The 21,759-nt window shown below is 37.6% G+C and overlaps 1 protein-coding gene across 3 annotated transcripts in view; it reads left to right on the plus strand.

Moving 5' to 3' along the window:
* The window catches only part of PTPN12 (protein tyrosine phosphatase non-receptor type 12), a 69,733-nt gene that overhangs the window by 46,453 nt on the left and 1,521 nt on the right, over positions 1–21,759 (plus strand). For 2 of the 3 annotated variants that reach the window (XM_005526018.3, XM_014255200.2), the window contains 6 exons: positions 7,358–7,443; positions 14,350–15,314; positions 18,251–18,328; positions 19,658–19,746; positions 20,679–20,709; positions 21,204–21,320. In XM_005526018.3, the coding sequence (XP_005526075.2) occupies positions 7,358–7,443; positions 14,350–15,314; positions 18,251–18,328; positions 19,658–19,746; positions 20,679–20,709; positions 21,204–21,320 (1,366 nt within the window). The remainder of the gene's footprint in view (positions 1–7,357; positions 7,444–14,349; positions 15,315–18,250; positions 18,329–19,657; positions 19,747–20,678; positions 20,710–21,203; positions 21,321–21,759) is intronic. The other variant, XM_014255199.2, reaches the window with a different exon arrangement.

Consider the following 21,759-nt stretch of genomic DNA (forward strand, 5'->3'; position numbering starts at 1 on the left):
CCTTTGTTGGAAGCAGGGCAAAGTAAATCTTAGTGTGAGTAGGCATAGCCTTTTTTGTGTTGGGAAATGATGCTTCTTCCTACTGTTACTTGAATAATTCTGCAGAAAGGTTGAGGGGAAAGTGTCTCATGGATGAAGAATTTCTGTATCTAAAAGTTTGGTGCTTAAATTTGCCACTGTCCATTTGTTAAAAAATTTGCTTTCAAGGAATTAACTGGTATAGGCTTAGCTTCTGTTCTGGATTTATAAGGGAAACCTCACATATCCAGTTAAATATTTTCTTGTAGTTTTAACTTGATTCTTAAAACTTTGAAGCTCACTTGAGACATAATTTTGATAGTCTGAAAAAGCTCCTTTTTTACCTCCAGGAATGTTATGTAGCATCTGTTGTGTATAATGTCTGATGTTCCACAGAAATTTTCTAGTTTGCTTTCTTTAGAAAAAAAACCAAAACAGCAAAACTGAACAGGTATTCTGGGATCTTAGTTAAAAAGCTAATTCTGAGGCAGGAAGTTTTCAAGTAGCTTTATTAAATACAGTGTAATATTATAATATTCCTTCATGTATGTTACTCTGCCTGCAGGTGCTACAGCAACTAAGAAATCTTCAATGTATGAACAGTTTTAATTGTGTCCAAAGAAACCAATTCCAAATAAAATTCATGTGCCTATTTTGGATATATTACTATTAAAGTAGGAGATGCTACTGGGCTGAAGAGGAAATGTGTCATTTATTCTATTTTGATAATACTGTAAAGAGCTGGAGTGCTCTGTAGAGTTGGTTTCATGGTTCTGTTTTCCTGTCAGGGTTCTCATTTCAAGCTGTGTTTGAAATGGGTTGAATTCCAGAGGTTCTGTAAGCAGGGCTTGCCTTTAACATCCCAGTAAAAGGTTAATCTGATAGGCAGTGAGGGGCAATATTCATGGGGAAGTAGCTCAGACACAATCTTGAATGTGTGTTCCTGTGAACTTGCCAGCTTTGCCCTGCTGGAAACAATACTGTGAAAAGTCAGCAGCAAGGCATGCAGTGTTTGAAAACAGACTTAGGATAGGGTTAGAATTTCCATTAGAATTTGATAGATTCAAAACCAAATAGAAAATACATGATGTGCTTTAATGTAGTAAATGTATACTCTTACCATATAGTTATACCTATTATAAATGTGTACAACTAAAAATGCTTAACACTAAATATTTAAATGAAATTAAATAAGGAAGGCTCTGCTCAGATACCAATACTTTCAACAGTACCCACAGCAGCCAAATTTCAGGATGAAGAATTGCTATTCAGGAGCTGTTTTTTTGTTTTTTTGTTTTTTTTTTTTTTGTGATAAGCAAATAATTCAGGTGCTAGATTTGATAATCAGAATTATTCCCCTCCCCCATTTAGTAGTACTTTCAAGTTACCAAACAATTAAATTGGAGCAGAGTCTTGGACTGAAGCCCTTCCCACTGAAATTCTTGATCATTTTGTCATATATTTTAAGTGAATAGTTGTGCTTCTCACCATCATTGGCTTTGTTAGTACTGCTGTGAAAATATTACACTTCGTGTTGTGTTTGGAGGCTTTGAAATATATGTGAGATCATTAGTCTTGGTCATCTGATAAGGTATCTGTCAGATTTGTATCAGTAAAATATTTTATGAATTATGTGGGAAAGTTCTTTATGAGCTGAAGTGAACTGTAGCTGTCTTGGAAAGTCTGAATCATATGGAATTTCATCAAGTTGGATATTCTGTTGGGAAGTCAGAAAAAGAAAATTGGTTAAAAGACAAACAAGCAAGCTCACTCTCAATTAGAAAATGTTTGTTGTTGATTTTTTTCTCTAGACAGTACCAAACATGTTACAGTACTGCAAATCCTTGTTTTGCCCTTATCCATAAGTAGAAGCTTGTGTTAATAAACAGTTTCTCCAAAATCTGGCAGTCTTAGTACTCTCCAGTGTCTCTTGCATTTCGTGCTGTAAAAGTGAGAGAGTTCTGTTGCTGTGGTTGACTGCACTTTTAGAAGTCATGGAGGAATCAGCTGCTGTAAGAAGAATGTTGTTGTTTGAAGCATTTATGGTTTAGAAACTGTAAGTGAAGACTGTGCTGTTCATATTCTCTTTGCTGTTTGGCAGCTTAGAAGGATATTTTTTGTTATCACAGGATTTAAAAAAATCATGTATTTCTTCAGAGACATTTATCTCGTTTCCTCTGTTGGAATGTTTTATTTAATCTGAGTCACTTGAGTGTATCATTTCAATCTGAACTATTTCTCTTTTTATCTACTGATGCTCAGTGATTCCCATGCTGCTTTATGAAAAGGGCAAAAGGAATGCCTCAATTCCTTTTAAGGGAAAACATGAGATTACTTCTGAAGGAGTCTTTGCAGTAGATTTGCAAGTATTTTACCAGTACAGAAAGCTTCTGAATGACATTAAATATTTCCACTGTGACTTCCAAAAGAAAATTATACATAGCAATTCCTGGGCAAAAGGTTTTGAATTGTAGGCAGTGTGTGTGAAATCTCAGTCTAAGACTATGATCCTCTATTGGCTTGAAGTTAGTGACAGCACTCTTTGGTGATTGAGCCAGTGGAGGAAGCAGGTGGGGAAAGACCCCCCATGGGAGGTCGTAGCACAGCTGGGACTACCTTAGCAAGCTGGATTCAGACAGTGCATCTGTGGTGAGAATTCCATGTTTCTTTGCATTACTACAGGAACATAAGTTACTCTGCATTTTAGTAGACATGGGGCAATCTACATAAAGTATTTGACTTTATGGCCTTGTCCTTTGTTAATGTAGTCTTTCATGGGTAGGTATGCACACATTTATATATGTGCAATTTAACAGAATACCTAGAAATTCCTAACTATGAGCAGTTTCACTTGATCTCAGTAGCTACTCCCTCAGGGGAGCAACTCCAAGGGAACTCTTGTACTGTTGAACATTTGATGCATACAGACACAAAGGTTGGGGATAGATCCTGTTCTTTTGTTTACCCATGTTGCAGTGAGAAGCCTGCCACAGTAGGATAGTTGTCTTCTGTGAGAAGGCAGGGTGCTACACTGAACACTTAGTGAATTGCGCATTTATTAATCATTTTTAAAACATTATTCTGTATGATGACCCCTGTGAGCTATGTATGTTGTCCTGGTTTGTCTAAGCTGATATTTTAAAAATTGTGCTCTGCCTGAGAATGCAACATCTGTCTAGAGAAGCAAGGGAGTGTTGACTGATGTGGATAAGCTGTGCTTAGGAAGGCTGTGGAAGGCTTTTTCTTAATACCACCATCTGCTCTTCTCAACAGATGCAGTCATCCCAGTGAGATACCCTATATTCACTTTCAGAGCTGAACTTCCTCTTTTCTGCTCTATGCTAGTTTTCCTGTATGTTTGTCTGTTCACTTAGTTTGATATATGACAGGGAAATCTGTGAGTTGGTGTCACTCAAGAGTGATAAATACCCAAAATACTGGTTATTCCCTATTGTAAAACAGAACTGAGAACAAGTAACACGAAATGACTTATCTAAAAGTACACAAAGCCTTCACAGAAACATCAATCCATTGAGCTAATTAAGGAAAGTAGCAAAGTACCTCTTCTTTTTGGTGACAGTAATTCCTGTAATCATTCTTGCTCATCATTCAGTGTAACTAAAACATTGAATGGATCTGGAGTTTAACATGATGCAGAAGTGAAAGTTTTGAACACCTCTCTGCCTGAAGCCTTCCCTGTGTACAAAATTGGGGTAACCACTGGCTTTTCTGGTGTTAAAGGTACCATTTTATATGTGCAGGTTTTTTGTTGGGCCTTTTTTAGTTTAGGGGTTTAAATTTTCAATTTCAAGGAATTGTTTTTTAAATTCTGTGGTTGTGTGCATACTCTGGACATTTGAGTTTATGTACATTTTTGTAAGGTTTATGCATACATTTTGTTACCAGTAGCAAAAATGGCAGTGCCTTTTCAGCTACTTCTGCCTGTCTCAGCTAGAAACAGCTTCTTACTGTATATGTGGAGTTTTAAAAAAATTTGACATATGTTAGCTTCTTTAATAAGCTTTTTCTTCTGCCTGTGAGAAAAGCATATCTCAGGAAACATTCTGCTCACAAACACTTCATTTTACAAACATAGAAGGACAGGGATGCAGCTGCTGATTTGTTTTTTGGACAAGTTAGCCTAGAGCCAGCAGGCACACCCTTTGCCTTGCCAATACCCTTTAGAAAACTGAGTGCATAAATATGAAATATGCTCCTGAAAACTTCTATGCTAGTGGAACTGAATTGGGAGGCTTTTCCAATCTGTTGTAGGATGGAGAAGTTGGTGGTGAGGGGGAGGAACTCTTGTGGAGTCTCGCTCTTTCTAGTACCTTTCTGCCCTGTGAAGCTGGGGTGTGCTGTGGTGCTAAAGCAAGGCCAGCAGTCCGCTCTGTTCTCAGGATGCAGTTGTTTAGGATGCATTCATTTCCAGCTCTGGTTGTTAGTACTTGTGAAGTGAGGGGAGCCTTTTCAGTACAATACCAATGCACTTAGTGCTATCCATAGTAACAGCTATGTAGGGGAGAGATTCAGAGTTGGCATTGCACAACTGGGGTAAGCAGGGAGGAATGTGACACAACCAATGAGCTGGAAATGGAGTTTATCCTGGGAGCCTCAGCATCTTTGGCACCAAGCTTCAGCATGGTCCCCTGCCTGAATGAGGCAATAAAATCAATGTCCATATTTGTTAAAGGCAAAATGATGGTCACACATTACTTGATGTCAAAAAGCAGGAAATTGCTTTTTTTTACTTTCTTGAGAGGAGCTGGTAAAGGGGTTGGAGGTTCATGCCCCATGGTAATGTTTCCAGTGCTGGGGACCTCAAATCGGGATGCAAACCACTGTAGACATACTAATTAAAAAAAACTTAAATAACCCACATTCATATTTTTCCCCAGTCATTAGTTGCTTCCAAAGCAGCATGGGCAGTAGGTGAAGGGAGGTGATTCTACCCCTCTGCTCCATGGCTGTGAGACCCCACCTTGGGTACTGCATCCAGCACTGGGGTCCCCAGCACAGGAAGGACCTGTTGGAGTGAGTCCAGAGGAGGGACACAGAGATGAAGAGAGGGATGAACAGGTCTCCTAAGACAGACTGAGAGTTGTGGTTGTTTAGGAGAACAGAAGGTTCCAGGGAGACCTTAGTGTGGCCTTGCAGTACTTGAAGGGGGCTTATAAGAAAAATGGGGACAGACTTTTTAGCAGGGCCTCTTGCAGTAGGACAAAGCATAATGGTTTTAAATTCAAAGATGGTACATTCAGACTAGATGGAAAGAAGAAGTGTTTTATGATGAGGGTGATGAAACACTGGAACAGGTTGCCCAGAGAGGCTGTAGATGCCCCATCCTGGCATTCCTGACAGCAGCCAAGGCCGGCTTGGACAGGGCCCTGCTCATTGCAGGAAGGTGTGGATTAAATGGCCTTTGAAGACCCCTTCCTACACAAACTGTTCTATGATTCTATGGAAACCAAACAACTTTGATTGACTGCAGTGGGAGCTTCAGTTGTGTTCATTTAAATGTGAGTGGCTTTTATCTGCTAATTGAATCTTACTCCAAAAAACCCCTGATAGTTACAGCCAGTGGTCAACCGGACAATGAACTCCCTGTGCAATTTCTCTGAAAGGGCTAACACAATCCATTCATTAAGGAACAATAGGGTATTTCTGCTGGAGTACTTGTGCAATATTATATGTGACAGCAAGTTAATGGGTACAGTTAAAGAAAAAGAGTAAAATAGATCTAAATAGTTAAATTTTTTCTTCACAGGTAAAGCTCCACTTAGTAAACTGAGGAACAGAATTTGATAATAGACTCTTCACAGTAGCTAACAGTGATATGGTAACTTTTAAGACAAGTAATGGAAATTAAAAACATATAACTAATTAATCTAAATTTAAGTAAAGTTAGGTAACTGTTGAGGCAACTTGTAGTTTATCTTCCAAAGCAGAAATTACTCACTGAATTCAAATGCAACTATCACATCTGAAGCAGAAATGTAACAGGGAATTCCCTTTGTTCTGTAAGACTGAAAAAGGTCAGTCTCTATCACCAGTCTCAGCAGGTAGGCTGGCAGATAGCAGAGCCTATTGCCTGAATGTGGTATTGTGCTTTGAAATGTATTACACCAATTTGAGATATTTGTTGTGCTTTTTTTAAGATTGCTTTTCAAAAGAGAACTCCTTCAAGAAAAGCCTTTAGGTAAAATAAGCATTAAAGTTAAGATGACACAAAGGTCCTCTTTTTTGATTTGTTGGATCTTTGGCTGTGGCACATATTTGGAAATGGAATGTCAGCTTTAGACTATTGCATGTTCTGTTTTGATTTTTAATCATATATGTTTTTTTTCCTTACTTTTTTTTAGTGGCTGGTAGTTAAATAGTGTTGATAGCCACTCTTGGGGCACTGTGTTTTAGATCTGTGGTGAGAACAGTGCTGATGGTTGTTTGTAGCTAGTGCTGCAGCTATTGCTGGACAATGTTTGCACAGTCAGGAACTGGCCAAAGCCCACCTGTGAAGGTTATGAGTGATTGCTTTTGCATTGCTTGTTTGATTTCTTTTTATCTTCTCCTACTTCTCCTTTGCTTACTAAACAATTTTGTCTTGGTCCATAAGTTTTCCTGCTATTCCTCTTTCCCCTCTAGGGGTGGAGTGGAGGAATGAGAGTGGCTCTGTGGGGCTTAGTTGCCTGACAGGGTTAGCCCACAACAGTATTTTACGTGTATATGCATTTATAAATACATGCATCTATAAAATATGTCTTTTATATTTATGGTCCTAAAGGGAAATTAAAATCTTCATGCTTTGCTGAGTAAATTAAACTTTCTTGTACACAAATGGGAGATTATTCGAAAGTGGTTTAGATCTATGCGTTAGGAGACAAGTGGGTAAGATCTTTCTCATTTTCTCACAACTCTGTAGATTATTCTTATCTTCATTGGAGTGATTGGACAAGTGAAAATAATTAGACTGACTGGAAAATAAATGCTTTATTATCCAGTTATTCATTTAATTATTCAACGTGAATAATTGTGAGGGTGCACGACAGCTTGCTCACTACTAAAGATCAGCTTTTGAGTATTTTCTCTAGTGGACTGTTCAATGGCAAGCAGACCAAAATCTTCAGTCAGAAAAATATGAAGTTGGATACACAAGATAAAGAATAATTTTGTGCATTTAGAATAGAGATTTCAAAGTGATCTCTATATGATAGCAAAAAATAGGTCATATTCTTATATATTACTGCCAAGTGTCATTACAGATCTTTGGACCTCACAGTTCAAATATTATGTGTATCAGCTTTACAGCCATGAGTAAAAATGCCCTTTTTCTTTTAATCAGGATGAAAATAATACAGAAAATGCTGTCAGTTCTTCAGATGCTGAGAAACAGGATTCTCCTCCACCAAAGCCTCCACGGACCCGCAGGTAGTTAACTGTGTTCCTATACTATTTTAAGCTGAAAGATGAATAAAAGGTAGAATAAAGCTACTGATACCATAAAGACTTAAGATTAATATCTTGTGTTTATAAATAGAAATATACATAATGCAAATATAAGTCTTGTAATTGACTCTAAATATAAGCTACAATATCTCAGTGAAGTCTGTGTTTAAATATACCTGCCTTACAATGATTATCTGTGAGTAGACACATTCACTAGTCAGATATGTGGGATCTACTTGTGTTTCAATTCTGCTAGGTGATAGTAGCAAAACAAACTTAAAGTAGCTTCAAATAATGACTGAACCCTCATTTTTGGAGACAAAACCATAATGAAACCATTTATTCTAGAAAAATCTCAGACAAGTACTGCTTTTGACTGGAGTATAGCTACCAAATACTGTTATTATTGAGAAGAATTGGTCTCACCTATGCTTTCATTCAGCAGAGGAAAATCTTCTCTAAGTCTTAGAAACTCCTAGACAAAGCTTTGCAGAAGCCAAAAGTAAATCTGAACCAACAGACTCATGAACTTAAAATGGGTACCCAACCCAAGCATTAAGACAGCTAAAGAAGCAACTCTTCTGAACTCGGTGTCCAAGTCCTCCAGCTGGTTTGTAGAGAGCTTATAGCGGCCTTTGGCATGTGATCTTGCCTGTGTTGCATTGCCTGTAGTTAAATAGACATGAGGTGAGCACTTGGGTTTCCTAAAGCTGTCAAATGACAAGAAACCACTAGCTAATTGATATTCTTGTGTAACATTTAGGCATAATTAAAGTATAATTCCGTTAAAATAAAGAAAGAGATGGAAGTAAGTTGGGGCTTTTTACAAAGAAATTGCATGGTTGGTGCTATGTAGGCAATATATTTTTTACCTTATTCAGGTTAATGGTAATGTGATTGTATTCAATTGTGTAGATTAAGATGATGACAGAGGAATCAATTAACCTGTGAAGAGTTCCAAGCTCTTGAAACTTCATCACTGAGCTTAGAAATATTTCAGTCCAACAGATGATTTCCTTACTAGTGTTCCTTGAAATAATATTAGGTGTACCTTAGTTTTTATCATCTTTATATATTCATGTAGCATTAACATATGTATAATTCATGTAATTCATGTTTAAGCACACATCTGTCTTATCTGCACTGCATTGTTCTTTACTTGCTGCATTCAGTTAAAATCTTTTAATCTCTCCTTAAAGCCTAGGGGTTTTTTGGGCCTGTTTCCATAAAATCATACTTTCCCATCTGTCAGCAGTGGCAGGCAGATTGGTTTCTTAGAGGTGAATAAACGGAAGCTTTTAGCAAAGCTGTTGTCTTTCTAAAATGGAGATGATTTTTGAAAAACAATTAATTAAACTCCTCCTGGAAGATGCTTCTGAGGAAGGACTTTATTTGCTATTAGTCACATCTGCTCAAAATACCCACTAATGAGCATGTTTTTTTCTTGATGTGGGGGGTAATTTTACAAATCTGTAGCCTGATTCAGTCAGGACATAGAGCCAGGTTTTGTGTATTGTGGATGTTTTGGCATAGTTTAACATCCTTTTCCTGGGGAGGATGGGAGAGCAGAATCAGTGAAACATTCTAATTTAATCCCCATATGCACAAGGAAACATTTTTAGGTTGCCAGCCAAATGTGTACTTGAGTTTTACATGCAGTGTCTCTGAAGAAGTTACAAGTTGCTAAAGCTACTATTTTGGAAAAGAAATAAGGCTTTTACATTCTTTATTATCTATATTGTAAATGGCTTTATAATGTGTATTTTGTAAAGCAAACTGCATTTTTCTAAGGGTAGGTTTAACATTTGCTTTGTTTTCTATAGCTTTCTCAGAGAGATATAATTAATCCTTTTAGTACTTGCTCTGGCCTGGGAATGTATTGGTAAAGGAGTGATACTTTCTAGGCTGCTTTTGTCTTCTTGGAAGTTAGAAGTATCTTTAGGATATTGTTATTATATTGGTATTAAATTGGTATTTTATTTGCTTAGGTCACCATGAAGCATCTAGATGTACTTGTTTTTATGGAGGTTTTGGAATTGCCTTCCAATCTTTTATCACCTTGTAATGTTTTAATATAATTAAACTTGCAGTACAGTGTGTGAGTGTAGTAATTTAGCTTAATGTCTCTCTCCATTTGATGTCAACATAAAAGAAATTCTAATATTACTCCTTGATTATTACAGAGGTAAACAAGAACGACTCATTAGTGCATCCATCAGCACCTTATCCTAGAAATTGCTTGGCTTGGCAGTTGATGATCACTTCTTGTGAAAGTCACCTTTCTTTAGAGGACTTAAAGGGATGGAAAGTCTTAAGTCTTCGTTAGACATGTTTTAATTGTTTTCAGGTAAAAGTAGGAAGAGGGTATAAGTAAGGTCAAACTTTGTTAGATATGAGACTACAAAAACTCAAGTTTTAAGTTTATGGTTTAGGACTGTACTTGATTTTAAGTGACTGATGTGTCAGAATTCACAGGGAGCATCTTAATACCTTTAAGTATTAGTCCTTGGAAGGTTTGTGTGCTTAGTAGTTGATTCTAAAGTATTTGGGAAAAGAGGTGGTTTATTTTAGTCACGCTTGGTTACAAAAAGTGCTTTATTTTCAAGTTCAAATGCAGTTTGAAATCAAAGCATTAACTTAGACAAAGTTGTAAAAAGCAAAGATGATTTAACAGCTTTTTGTATGCAGTGTAATAAAGAGCTATGTGCTGCTGTCTGAAGGAGAAAAGGTGAAATACTGTAGCAGTTTAACTTCTCATCAGATTCTGTTTGGACTTCAGTCTAATGATAGTAAATACATTTCCAGGGTTATGTGATATTCTGTTTCATTTCAAGCCCTGCAAACCATCTCTATCTCCTGCAAAGCTAAGATAAAACTCATTGATGGGTGTTACTTCTTTGTTAACTGTCTCAAATTTGTATGTCACAATTACAATAAACAAAAAGCCTTGGTAAGTAAATTTGAAGAGATAAATTCACCAGCTGATTATTTTTATTAATTCATTGTACTTTTATATGAATTATTTGTAGTACATTTGCAACAGCGTCACTCACTGACCTGCAGCTTTTCTTTCACATGGATGGCAGTGATTTAATGCCAAAGAAGAATAATGTGGTTGTCTAACTTCAGCCTGCTTATGTTGAGTTTAATTTTCCTATTCTAATTATGAGGGAGGATGTAGAGCTTGGTATCTATTTTTGGTTGTTCATAGCAGCTGCATTCCATGACCTTGGCATCACTCTCTTTTATTTGTAACACCCTACAGTATGCTGCATAGAATAACCATGGATTATTTAAGGGTTTTTTTCTTTTGAACACTGGCCAAGTTTCATTTAAATCTGAACCCACTGTGTGCAGTTTTAATAATATAGCTCTTTTCCCCTAGGAGTGGAATGGATTAGATTTTAAAACATTCTAAAAATTTATAATGTATTGTCGAGAAAGCAATAAATGTATTTTTTCATGTGTACATTTTTGGTTAAAAGCTATGGGAAGAGTTGTTTTTTTTCATTTTCTTTTTTCTTTGACAAATTATAGTTCTTTTGACAAATTTTGACTAATTGCTACTATAACAAATAATTTTAAAAAGTTGTTATTGCCTTATTCATGGTTTACCTGACATATGAGAAGCCATCGGCACTAGGGCACTGCATCAGCTGCTCAGGCTGTGCAGCAATAAAAGTCTGTGAAAAAGCTGCCTCAATCACCCAGGGAAATTCCATATCCAGCTGTAAATGAGGAAATGCCGTGGCATTCCAAGATAGTCAGGAGCAGTTTTATCTGAAGAGGTACTTGAAGGCTGAGTCATGACATAGCTTTCTATTTTTATATTACACAGTGAGATTTTGCAACTGTATGTGTTTATTTAAAGGTGTCCTACAGGGAAGTTTACTTCTCTTACATGAATGGCCTGGCTTTCTTTGATTCAGTGACTCTTTTCTATCTCAATATCCCCTCTCATGAGATTTCTCTTAGTGTCCTGGTATTTTAAAAAAATATGGCCTTACTGCCTCCTGTTGTTTTCAACAGTATTAGTAGTTCATTTTCAGATAATTTTCGGCCTCTTGGGGCAGAAATGTCTCAGGAGCACAGCTGTTGAAGGACCATTATGCAGCAGCCCAAAATGCACGAGATTCACGAGACTTCTAGGAAAACCTACTGCCAAACAGAGATCTTCTGAATGTGTTCCTATCCTAATATTTCTGCAGAAACACTATTTGCAACGCAGAACATGTGAAATAGTAATAGGAATACTAAAAATGTCAGTAAAATGGGAAAAATGTTACCTATTGGGATCTATTTCCTAATTTAAAGGGAAAAAAATACATTAGAGTTCTATTTAGACATCTCAATTGCTGAGGACAGATATACTTCAATATTAATAAAGCAAAGAATGATTTTGGCAAATAATTTCTCATTTCTTCACTGTAAGCTCTCATTTGAAAATGAAGGAATGACATTTAATTTCAAATGTAATGGGGGATATTGTAGTAGTTCTGTTGAGATGTGTAGGAGGAAGTGATTTAATCAGCTTCTGGGCTGCTGATTTGTGTAGCATTTCCTGTATCATCAGTTCTATGGATACATCTAAGGGAAATGTTTGAATACACGTGAGACTCTGTTTACCAGTGGATCAAAGGGTAGAGTGATTTTATTGAACAGTAATTGGTGAAGAACTTAATGAATTTTTATTGGTATTGTGGACCTATAACCTTGTTATAGCTAGTTTAATGCTAATTTACTCCTTTAGCTAATTATAATGCTTAATATTAGGTCTGTATAAGATAAGAAATTAGTTTTGCTGATGGAAAATAACTCTGGGTCAGGAAAATCAGGTCAGTAAGGGAAAACCTTGATTTTCAGTAGGAGGATTTAATGGAGATTACTGATGAGCATCACAGCTCATGAAAGGGGGCATGTAAACATTTGTACAAGTGTACTCAACTTTCTCCCACCTTGCGTTCTCCTCCCCATTTGTAACAGAGGAGAGAAATCCAAGAGGAGGGAATTCTCTAGTCCTTAGTGTGTGTTAAATTGGAGCAAAACTAATGTCCCCCGCTTTCCTGTCTTATCTTTACTAATTCAGGCAAACAACTTTTTCTCAAGCTTATTCATTTTTCAACATCTAGAGGCAAGAGTTCCCAAATTAATTCTGTTAAATTGCTTTGATATGCTTTGTATTTCTCCTGTTTTAATGTAAAGAAAAACAGCAATATACAAGTGCAGAGAGCAGAGGAAGAGAAGTAATTTGAGGCCTAACTCTTTGTGACAGGAGTCAGGCAGAGAATAGAAGAGACACCAAGAGCTGCAAGGGGATCTGGGATTTTCCAGATACAGGAACTTGTAGAAGATAATTTGGAAGGTGGGAAGCTTGCCGTACTTCGCGGGCTAGGACTTTCACAAACTGAGAATCCAAATGGTTCTCTTTAGTATGGAATCCCTTGTATAAAGATTTTAGTTCTGCAACCCATACTGCTATAGCTTGGAGCTGACAAGGTCACAAGGATGAAACACATGCTGTAGCCTGTCCCAAGTCAGGTATGCTTTTAGTTCTCTACATGACTCAATTGTGAGACAGTCCCTGGGATTTTTTTTTGTTTTTCCTATATGTCATGGTAGTCTCAAGAATTTGCACTTGCTGAGTCCATCTCAGGCATGGGCTTGGAAGCAGGGGAGCCAAAGGAGTGCTTTGATTTTGCTCATTGTGTGGCACACAGACAAGTAATGAGAGCCTGTCTGGTGCCTTTCTCTTGTAGACAGAGTTCTTGTGCAATTGTGTGGTCCTTCTTATGCTGGAGGGTCTCATGGGAGCAGAGTATAGGGGCAGAGTAGAATTCCCTCCTTCCATGTGCTGGCCATGCTGCTTTGGATGCAGCCCAGGACACAGTTGGTTTTTGGACTGTTAGTTGGTTTCTGCACACTGCTGGACTATGTCCAGCCTCTCCTCCTCCAGCACCGCCAAGTCCTTCTCCACAGGGCTGCTCTTGGTCTGTTTGACCCCCCAGTTTGTGTGGATGCTGGGGGTTGCCCCAACCCAGGTGCAGCACCTTGCACTTGGCTTTGTTGAACCTGAGGATGATCTCATGGGCCCACTTCTCAAGCTTGTCCAGGTCCTCCTGGATTTTTAAAGGAGTGGAAATTATAAAAATGCCTTCATCAGTTATGCTAAATGTTTGTAGACAACTACTCTGCATCTAATCTGACCATATGCTTGAAGAACTTCTTTTAAATAGCTTGAGATGAACTGCAGTTGTAAGTTCTGTGGCCCCGCTAATATGCACTGTAATTTGGATCATAAATTCTACTGGGAATATTTTTTTATGTTGTATGTACCTCATGTTAGCTAAATTTGGTTTGCAAGTAAGCAGACACTATCAAATAGGCAAACAGAAGGATAAAATCCTCTTGGGCATGTACAGGAAAATAAAATTGAAGGAGGATATTCAGTGTTAAGTGGGCTGTAAGGATTTTATTTTTTATAGAAATCTTTCTTGGTCTTATTGAAATTTGAATTCCTTATGTCAAGTTTCTCAGAGCCGCTGAAGGAAAAAAGTAGTGAAATGCTGCCACAAGAGGGCCTGTGTTGCAATGTCTTTGCAAAATGCTTCTGGGAAAGGATGTGAGCAATCTTTGAACTATTAGTGAGGATTAGCTGTGGCCTGAATGAATGTCTTTGTGATATTCTGAAAGACTTTTGAGTGTGTTGAATTAATTCTTGCCTACCCCACTAGTCATATTTTATAACCGTTGTCTGCATGCAATGGAAGCTCTGTGTGAAGTTTGATGTTGGTATTACAGCATTAACTACTGCAATGGGAGATGGATAAATACCTAAAATCTTGTCAAAATCCAGCTAACTTAGACGATTATGTCTTGGTTGTTTTGCAGTTGCCTTGTAGAAGGAGATGCTAAAGAAGAAATCTTGCAGCCTCCAGAGCCTCAGCCAGTGCCACCAATCCTAACACCATCTCCCCCATCAGCTTATCCAACAGTCACTACGGTGTGGCAGGACAATGACAGATACCATCCAAAGCCAGTTTTGCACATGGTTTCATCAGAGCATTCAACAGACCTCAACGAGAATTATAATAAGTCCACAGAACATTCAGGGAAGAATGAACCCAGCGAACACACAGAGAAGAGGCTGGAGCGCAACTTAAGTTTTGAGATCAAGAAGGTACCTCTTCAGGAGGGACCACGAAGCTTTGATGGGAACTCCCTGTTGAACAGGGGACATGCAATTAAAATTAAGCCTGTGTCATCCTGTGTAATTGATAAGAGCTTTAAACCACAGGAACAGATTTCAGGGGATTCATTTGTAGATGCTTCTCAAAACTCATGTATGGAATACAGCATGCCACAGTCTAACACAGCCTTAATATCTTCACCAGAAAGTCCGCAGAGTCAGCAGGTGTCTGATACCCCACCTAGACCAGATTGTCTGCCTCTGACAGAAAAGGGACATGCCACGTGGTCACTACATGGGCCTGAAAATGCGCTGCGTACGTCCGTGTCTGAAGAGTTGTCTTCAGACACCTTGTGTCATGGTGTTAAAACTCTGTCTCTAGTATCAAACACCCCAGCTGAACATCCTTCCAGTGATACTGTTGATCATACTCCTCTTTCTGTTCGAGCACCCCTCTGTTTTACTAATCCTCTCCATGCAGATGATTCTGACACGGAAGAGGTGGACTTTGATAGAGCCATGAGCAAAAGTGCGTCCAGTGTGTCAACCGCAAGTGCCACAGTCTCTGCTGCCACTAATAGTGAAAACATTTCTGCCAGAAAAGTATTGCCAATGTCTATTGCTAGGCAAGACTTAACAGCTGTAACATGTTCTGAAGATGGCAAAGGTAGGTTTCACTGAGGTTCAGAAGTGCTGCTCTTTATCTAGCTGCATCTGTCAAGTTGGACAACGTAAATTCCTTTGCAATGCAATTTTCTAAATGTAAATTTAATCAGTGCAGTATGGCAGCTTCAGAGAGGGCACAACTCTTCCTGACAGCTTTCAGTTTGCATGTGAGCTATTTTCGGTATAAGGTACTAGAGACCATGATTAGTTGCTTCAAAAGCTGTACTGTGAGCTTTATTGTGAGCATTTGTTTAATTCTTTATTTATAATGCCTTCCTATAGGTTTGTATGTAATTGTAGGTTTCTGTGTTATTATTTAGTGCATATTTTTTTTCTATGCCCAGTTTCATGGAAGTGTCTATAATAATTGGGGGTTGACTAGTCAAAGCATTTTCAACAGGCTTGTGCAAATACATAACAGTTTCATGCTTATTTGTTGATGTGCTGTTCCTAAAATTGTAGATGTAACCTCATTCGGTGCATTGGTCTTTGAAGTTGCTCATGATCCTACATTTTAATAGTCTTGTAAACATTTAGCTGTGCTTTCCTCTTTTTCTGTACATGGCTGGGTTGACAAGCTAATACGGATGTTCACTTAAAATCCAAGTTATGCTTATATTAGCACTTTGAAAATTTAGTGGCTTTTTATCTTTTACTACTTTTTTTGAGGGTTTTTTGTTTTTGTGTAAGTTTGCAAGTTAGAACATCATTTATAGAAGGCAAAAAGGTCCCAAATTATGCAGGTGCAGATTTCAGTTAGGCTGGCACAGTTAGAGCAGATGGAGGACAGAGCTGGGAAGAACAGAGGCCTTGATGTAACTGCTTGTGCAAAGCCCAACAAAACAAGAAGTAAGGCTGTGGAGCTGAAGGAAGAACATGAACTTCTGGATCCAGCTCAGACTTCTGTATTTGGAGCTGCTTACAGTGATGGCCTCACCTCAGGAGTCTGCACAGACTTCATGACTTTCTGAGGTGAAATGGGGCTCAGTGTATGATGCAAGATGCAGAATCATCTGAATTGAGAATACTGGCTTTGTGAACTGAATGTTCACCAAGAGCCATGTATCCAGAGATGTGAACGGGTTTTGCAGCCTTAAAAACAATCTGTTTCTGTAGATCTTGATATATATCTACAGATATTGTGAATTGTATCTACAGATCTGTAGATTTTGGGACATTGTATAAACACAGACAACACTTGCACATACCAGTATATTTTTAACACTGTGACTTAAAAGATGCTCTGCAGAGCTGACAAAGTCGTTTTGTCATAGTTATTACAACCTTGCAAGCAATTCTCCTTGGATTTGTTTTATATATTTGCAGGCTATTGTATTATTTCTTTTAGCCAGAATTTTCTTTTTCTTTCCCAGAGAACCCATTGTTTATCACTGTTTGGAAATTATCACCTCTCTGTGCATCTCATTATGTAGATGCTATAAGAACATGCAAATAAAATAAGTGATATGTCATAAATATGATAAAGAATTGGAGAAATGTCACTCTAGAATTTGTTTCATGTAACTGTGTATCAGAAACCTCTTGAAATAACAGTACAGCTCTTGTGCAGTTGATGATTTCACAGGAATTGATTAAAATTCTAGCATTAATTTTTTTATCATTCATCTCTTGTTAATAAGAGTGTATCTCTTCCCTGTTTATATGATAGTGAATACTTCGCATTTTACATTCTGGTTGCAGGTCTTGTAATCCCTCTGGGACTTAAGAATATAGGGTTAGATAGCTTTGCACCAGTGATCCTAAACCGTGTTTACAGTGGCTTTCTCATTTTCATACTGGCTCAGGACACTTCTGCCTGAAGCTGGGAATGTGGCTGCAATCACCAATGAAAGTTTCTGTGAACTTACCAGCACCCTAATTGCCTAACCATAACTGCTGATGTGCATGATCTTACCACACAGTTAAAGCCTCTTTTTCATTCAAATGCAGTGAAAAGTAGTTGTACCCTGAGGTAAAAGGGAAAAAAAAAAAAAAAACAACACAAAGAGAACAATAAAACAGCAACAACACCAAAACAAAACCCTAAAAACTCACTTCCAATTAGTGCATATCCATGGTGACTTTATTTGGTTTTATAGAGACCCTTTCTGTTAATGAAGGTGTTCTTGTGCTGTACAGTAAACCTGAGATGGAGCAGGTCTCAGAAGTCACTTGGAAGATGATGGCTTGTAGAACTTGATGGAATTCTGTCCCTGCAGCAGCTGGGCATGCTGGCAGCTCCAGCTTCATGGCTTTATTAGTTGAAATGTGTCTTTGTATTTTTGAATCCTGTGCAGAGTACAATTGTCAGATCAGATTTTTTTATGGCAGCAGCTACTTTAAATTGTTTTAAACCTTTAGTTACTACTCTAAATTTCTTAGCAGGTCAGAGAGGGGCTTTTGCTGCCAGAACAGCTTGTGTAAATACACTCTGGGGAGGTGGGAGGGAACAGACTGGGTACAGCATGTGGTCCTGGCACCAACAGTAGCCATCACCTCTGGCTCCTATATACCCTTCTCCCTAGTAAACCTTGCACTAGGCTGTTTAACCGTAGTGGTGGGGGAGCCAGTGGGCCTCAACGTGGATTTGGTGTGCAAAACTGAGACCTGAAAGAATGAACAAAAAGTATTCACTGGAGATACTGAGGTTCTTTTTTTCCTCCAAATTATTTAGATTGAAAAAGTGGTTTTGTTTTCTTGCTTGCATAATACACAAACTGATCCTACGCCCTTAAAGTGAAGTTACTGTTGTTAGATGAATTTACTTCACAGTGTTAGTGTGGTAAACCAAAATGTTTTATAATACTTGGAGCAAATTTTTCTTTTGCTTTTTATACCAAGCTTAGGATTATCTCATATATGAAAATATGAACTTCTAGAAGTCTAGGAGAAAAATCTATGTTTTTTTAACTTATCTAAATGTCATATTTGATTTAGATGCTGATGCTAGTGAAGATTCCTCTCCCCCGCTCCCAGAAAGAACACCAGAATCATTTGTATTAGCAAGTGAACAGAGTGAGTTTTTGATGTTTGGTGATAATTGGAGATAAAATGTGAAGAGCATGTCAGTATTGTATTTGAGTATCCCTGATTTTTGGTTAGTCTGTTGGAGCAAATTGTAAAATGGAATGAAATCTAGCAGCAGTTTATTTTGAGGTTTAACTTTTACACACCCTTGAACACAGAAATCATTTTTCATTTTCTGACTGAACATGGTGTTATAGGATATTTAAGTAATTGGAGACTTCAATATTAATAGAACTGGTTTTCAATCTGAAGAGTATGGAAATTAGATGTTATAGTGGGGAAATGCAGTACAGTTAGGGAATTTCCCAGCTATTTTAATTTCCTACTGCTCCTAGGTAGGGAATGAGTATGCACATTAACAGTGTTTGTCTAATTTCCCTTTCTTGGGCAAAGGAAAGATGATGACACTTTATTCTGCACTGCATGTAATGAACAAGCCCAGTTCGTCAAGTTTAATGTAGTTCACTCTTTGACCGTGTCAAAAGGGTAACTGCAAGAGAAAGCTGACACTTAGATGATGTACTCCTATTGTCATAGTTAATTCATCTATGTAGTAATGGCAGAATACAAAATAGATGCATTGAAATTAAGTGATAAATTAGTTTAATGCTTGGTACCTTCCAGAAAACTGAAAATGATGTAGTTATTGACTAAGACTTTTGTTTAGTGTCATTTTGAAACTCAAATTTTGGCCCAAGTAGTTAATCTAGATATTTTCAGCATGAAAATGCTGAAGTTTTGTAAATGTTCTTTGAGCATCATGAACATGGGTAGTTCAGAGTCAGTGATGCTTTCTTTGGATATTATGGATCTGTTGCTTTTCTGTGACTGCACAAGGAACAAAGCTGTTTTCTTTAAAAAAAAAAAAAATCTCTCTCCCGGACTGGAGTCACTAAAACCATTTCCAATTTGTTTGTCTTTTTGCATGATGTCAGTAAAGGACAGGTGTAGCTGTCTGGTCCTGACTTGCATGTTTACTTCGGAGATCTGAAAAACACACACTATTACTGTCCAGCTGATGTAACAGAAGTTCTAAATTGTCCTTGAAAAGGAAGCCAACTCCCCTGTTGATTAGGAACCCCCAAAGGAACAAAATGGACATCCACAATGCAAGCACTGTATTCTTGTGCTTTGTGTTATATTGTGGCATTTTGCCTTTTCCGGAGCACTTTCATGTAAAGAGATTTTCATGTTTTTACAGGCATTTAATCTTAAAAAAAAAAGTTTACAGCACATTTCTAATGCTGTGTACTTACTGCAGTAATGCCTCATCATGAGGAGAGCTGAAGTATGTTGAGTTGATTTAATTCTTCCTAGGCACGCCCTTGCTGAAGCCAGTTCTGATTACACAGTCGGAGTGGAGCGTGTTGCGTGATCAGCACCTGCCTGAGCAAACAGCCTCCACAGTAAGTGCAGCAGACAAGTCTGTACTAATCAGTCATTTCTGGTTTGGTTGGGAGCTACATCTAAAAGTAAAATACATACTTGTGAGAAGTTGCAGCTGTTGGTCATCTATAACGGGCCAGTTTTACCTCTGCCCGAGCTGCTGAATTGATGTGAAGAGTATGTTTTCTTTCCAAGAAAATCATCTGGTTTTGTAAGGTCAGCAATACTTTTAAAAGGAGTAATCCTAAATATATGTTAAACTATAGCCTTAGGAGTGTAAATATGCTGCTTTTAGGGAGCTTGCTGTCTGCCCTTAATGGATCTTAGGCCAATTCAAACTGGAATAGAACTGCAGTTGCTCATCTAACCTGTAGCAGGGGCTCAGCCCAGGCTAACCAGAGCTTTTTCCAGCTTGGTCTTGAGAACCTCCAGAGATGGACACTTATCATCTGTGGGTAGCCAGTTTCACTGCCTGAAAATGGTTTTCCCTTATGACCATTTTTATTTTAAACAAACCATTTTTGCCCATCAGATTTCACTTTTCACTCATCTAGCTCACAGTCATCCTGCATGAACAGCTGGCAAAACTTTAAAAGCACACAAGTCCTTTTTACATTTGTCACTTTTTTTCGGGTGCCCCTAGTATCTCACTTAAAATTATGATAAAAAAGATAGATGTCAATTTTCAGGGACTGTAAATGTAGTGTGAGAACTAACTTACCTAAATTTCCAAATAAGTTGCAGTGTCATATTTTCAATTTTTTTTTAAATGCTAGGGTTCTAGTAGTAAATTCTCAATGTCAATGTTGAGTCAAGTCAAAAACATAGAGGCAAGTATTTCCATGGATGTTACATGGTTTTGGTGATGTTTTCATAAGTGTAAATTTCTGACTTTCTTTTAGATTTTAGAAGTGGCTTGAGTAACTACTTTATATATATCTCTCATTAACAGGGTTTGAAAACAACTTCACCTGTACTACCTGGTAAGTGGTGGAAAAGTTTTCCTAATTTTTTTTTCAAAATACATTTTTCCTGCAGAACAAAAATTTGCCTCAACTTGGTATTTGTTCTGAAGATAACTAAATATATAGTCAAATATATTATAATAAATATATTGTTACCTATGATGTCTAAGCACCTTTAGTTTAGAAAGAACACAAACAGATTATGTTGATGTATTAGATGGCACAGTGAGCTTTTGCTATAAATAGATGCTTTGTGGGATTTTAGCTATCCATTCAAACTAATACAAAATAATAATCCAGATTTGGAAAGCAGGAATATGTTGCTGTCACTGAACATCCACTTCATAAACAGTTTTCAGGTATCACTTTTAGGAAATGAGAAATTTGCTTTCAAAGCTTTATTTTTGTAAATAATATTTGCTGCCAGTTGTTTTCTGGACTGTAATGACAAGTGGCATTGCCACAGTGGTGACTATGTGAATGTTACAGTGAGGGGTTTGTGTGTTTTCCAGATTGTCCTGAACGAAGCAACAAAACACCAACTGACATTTTACCTCAGATTTCTTTCTCTGGTTCCACTGATACAAGAGGTCAAATTTCAGAATTTCCTGCAGAAGTAACAGATATTGGTAATTACAGTTCTTTCAAAATATAATCACTAGATGACTGAAACAGGAGATTCACTATCAGTAATGGTTTGAGTAGCTGCTACTACTGCCTCCCTCCAACTTGCTGAGATGCAGAACCCAAATAAGCCTGCCTAGTCTCTTCAGCAGTACTGCATGAGTTTTGCCCAGAATAAATGATTAAATAATTCTTCACTTCGAAAAAAAACCTGGTGTATAAAATACAGAATTTGTCAAATGGGTTATAATTTTTGTAAAGCACTGAAAACTTCCAGAAATAACTGATAACTGCTTAGGTATGTAGACCAGGAAAAAAAAAAGCTAACTAAGACTGTAATATTGTATTTATTGAAAAGTACTTTCCAGTGAGGTTTAAGTACTGAATTATAATGGTATACAAATTCTTGTGCTTTCAGAATTCCTTTTATTACAAAGTTGTTTT

Source organism: Pseudopodoces humilis, chromosome 5 (genome assembly GCF_049639895.1).
Source record: "Pseudopodoces humilis isolate 2021_Gansu_Grassland_sample_001 chromosome 5, ASM4963989v1, whole genome shotgun sequence".
Classification (NCBI taxonomy): Eukaryota; Metazoa; Chordata; class Aves; order Passeriformes; family Paridae; genus Pseudopodoces; species Pseudopodoces humilis.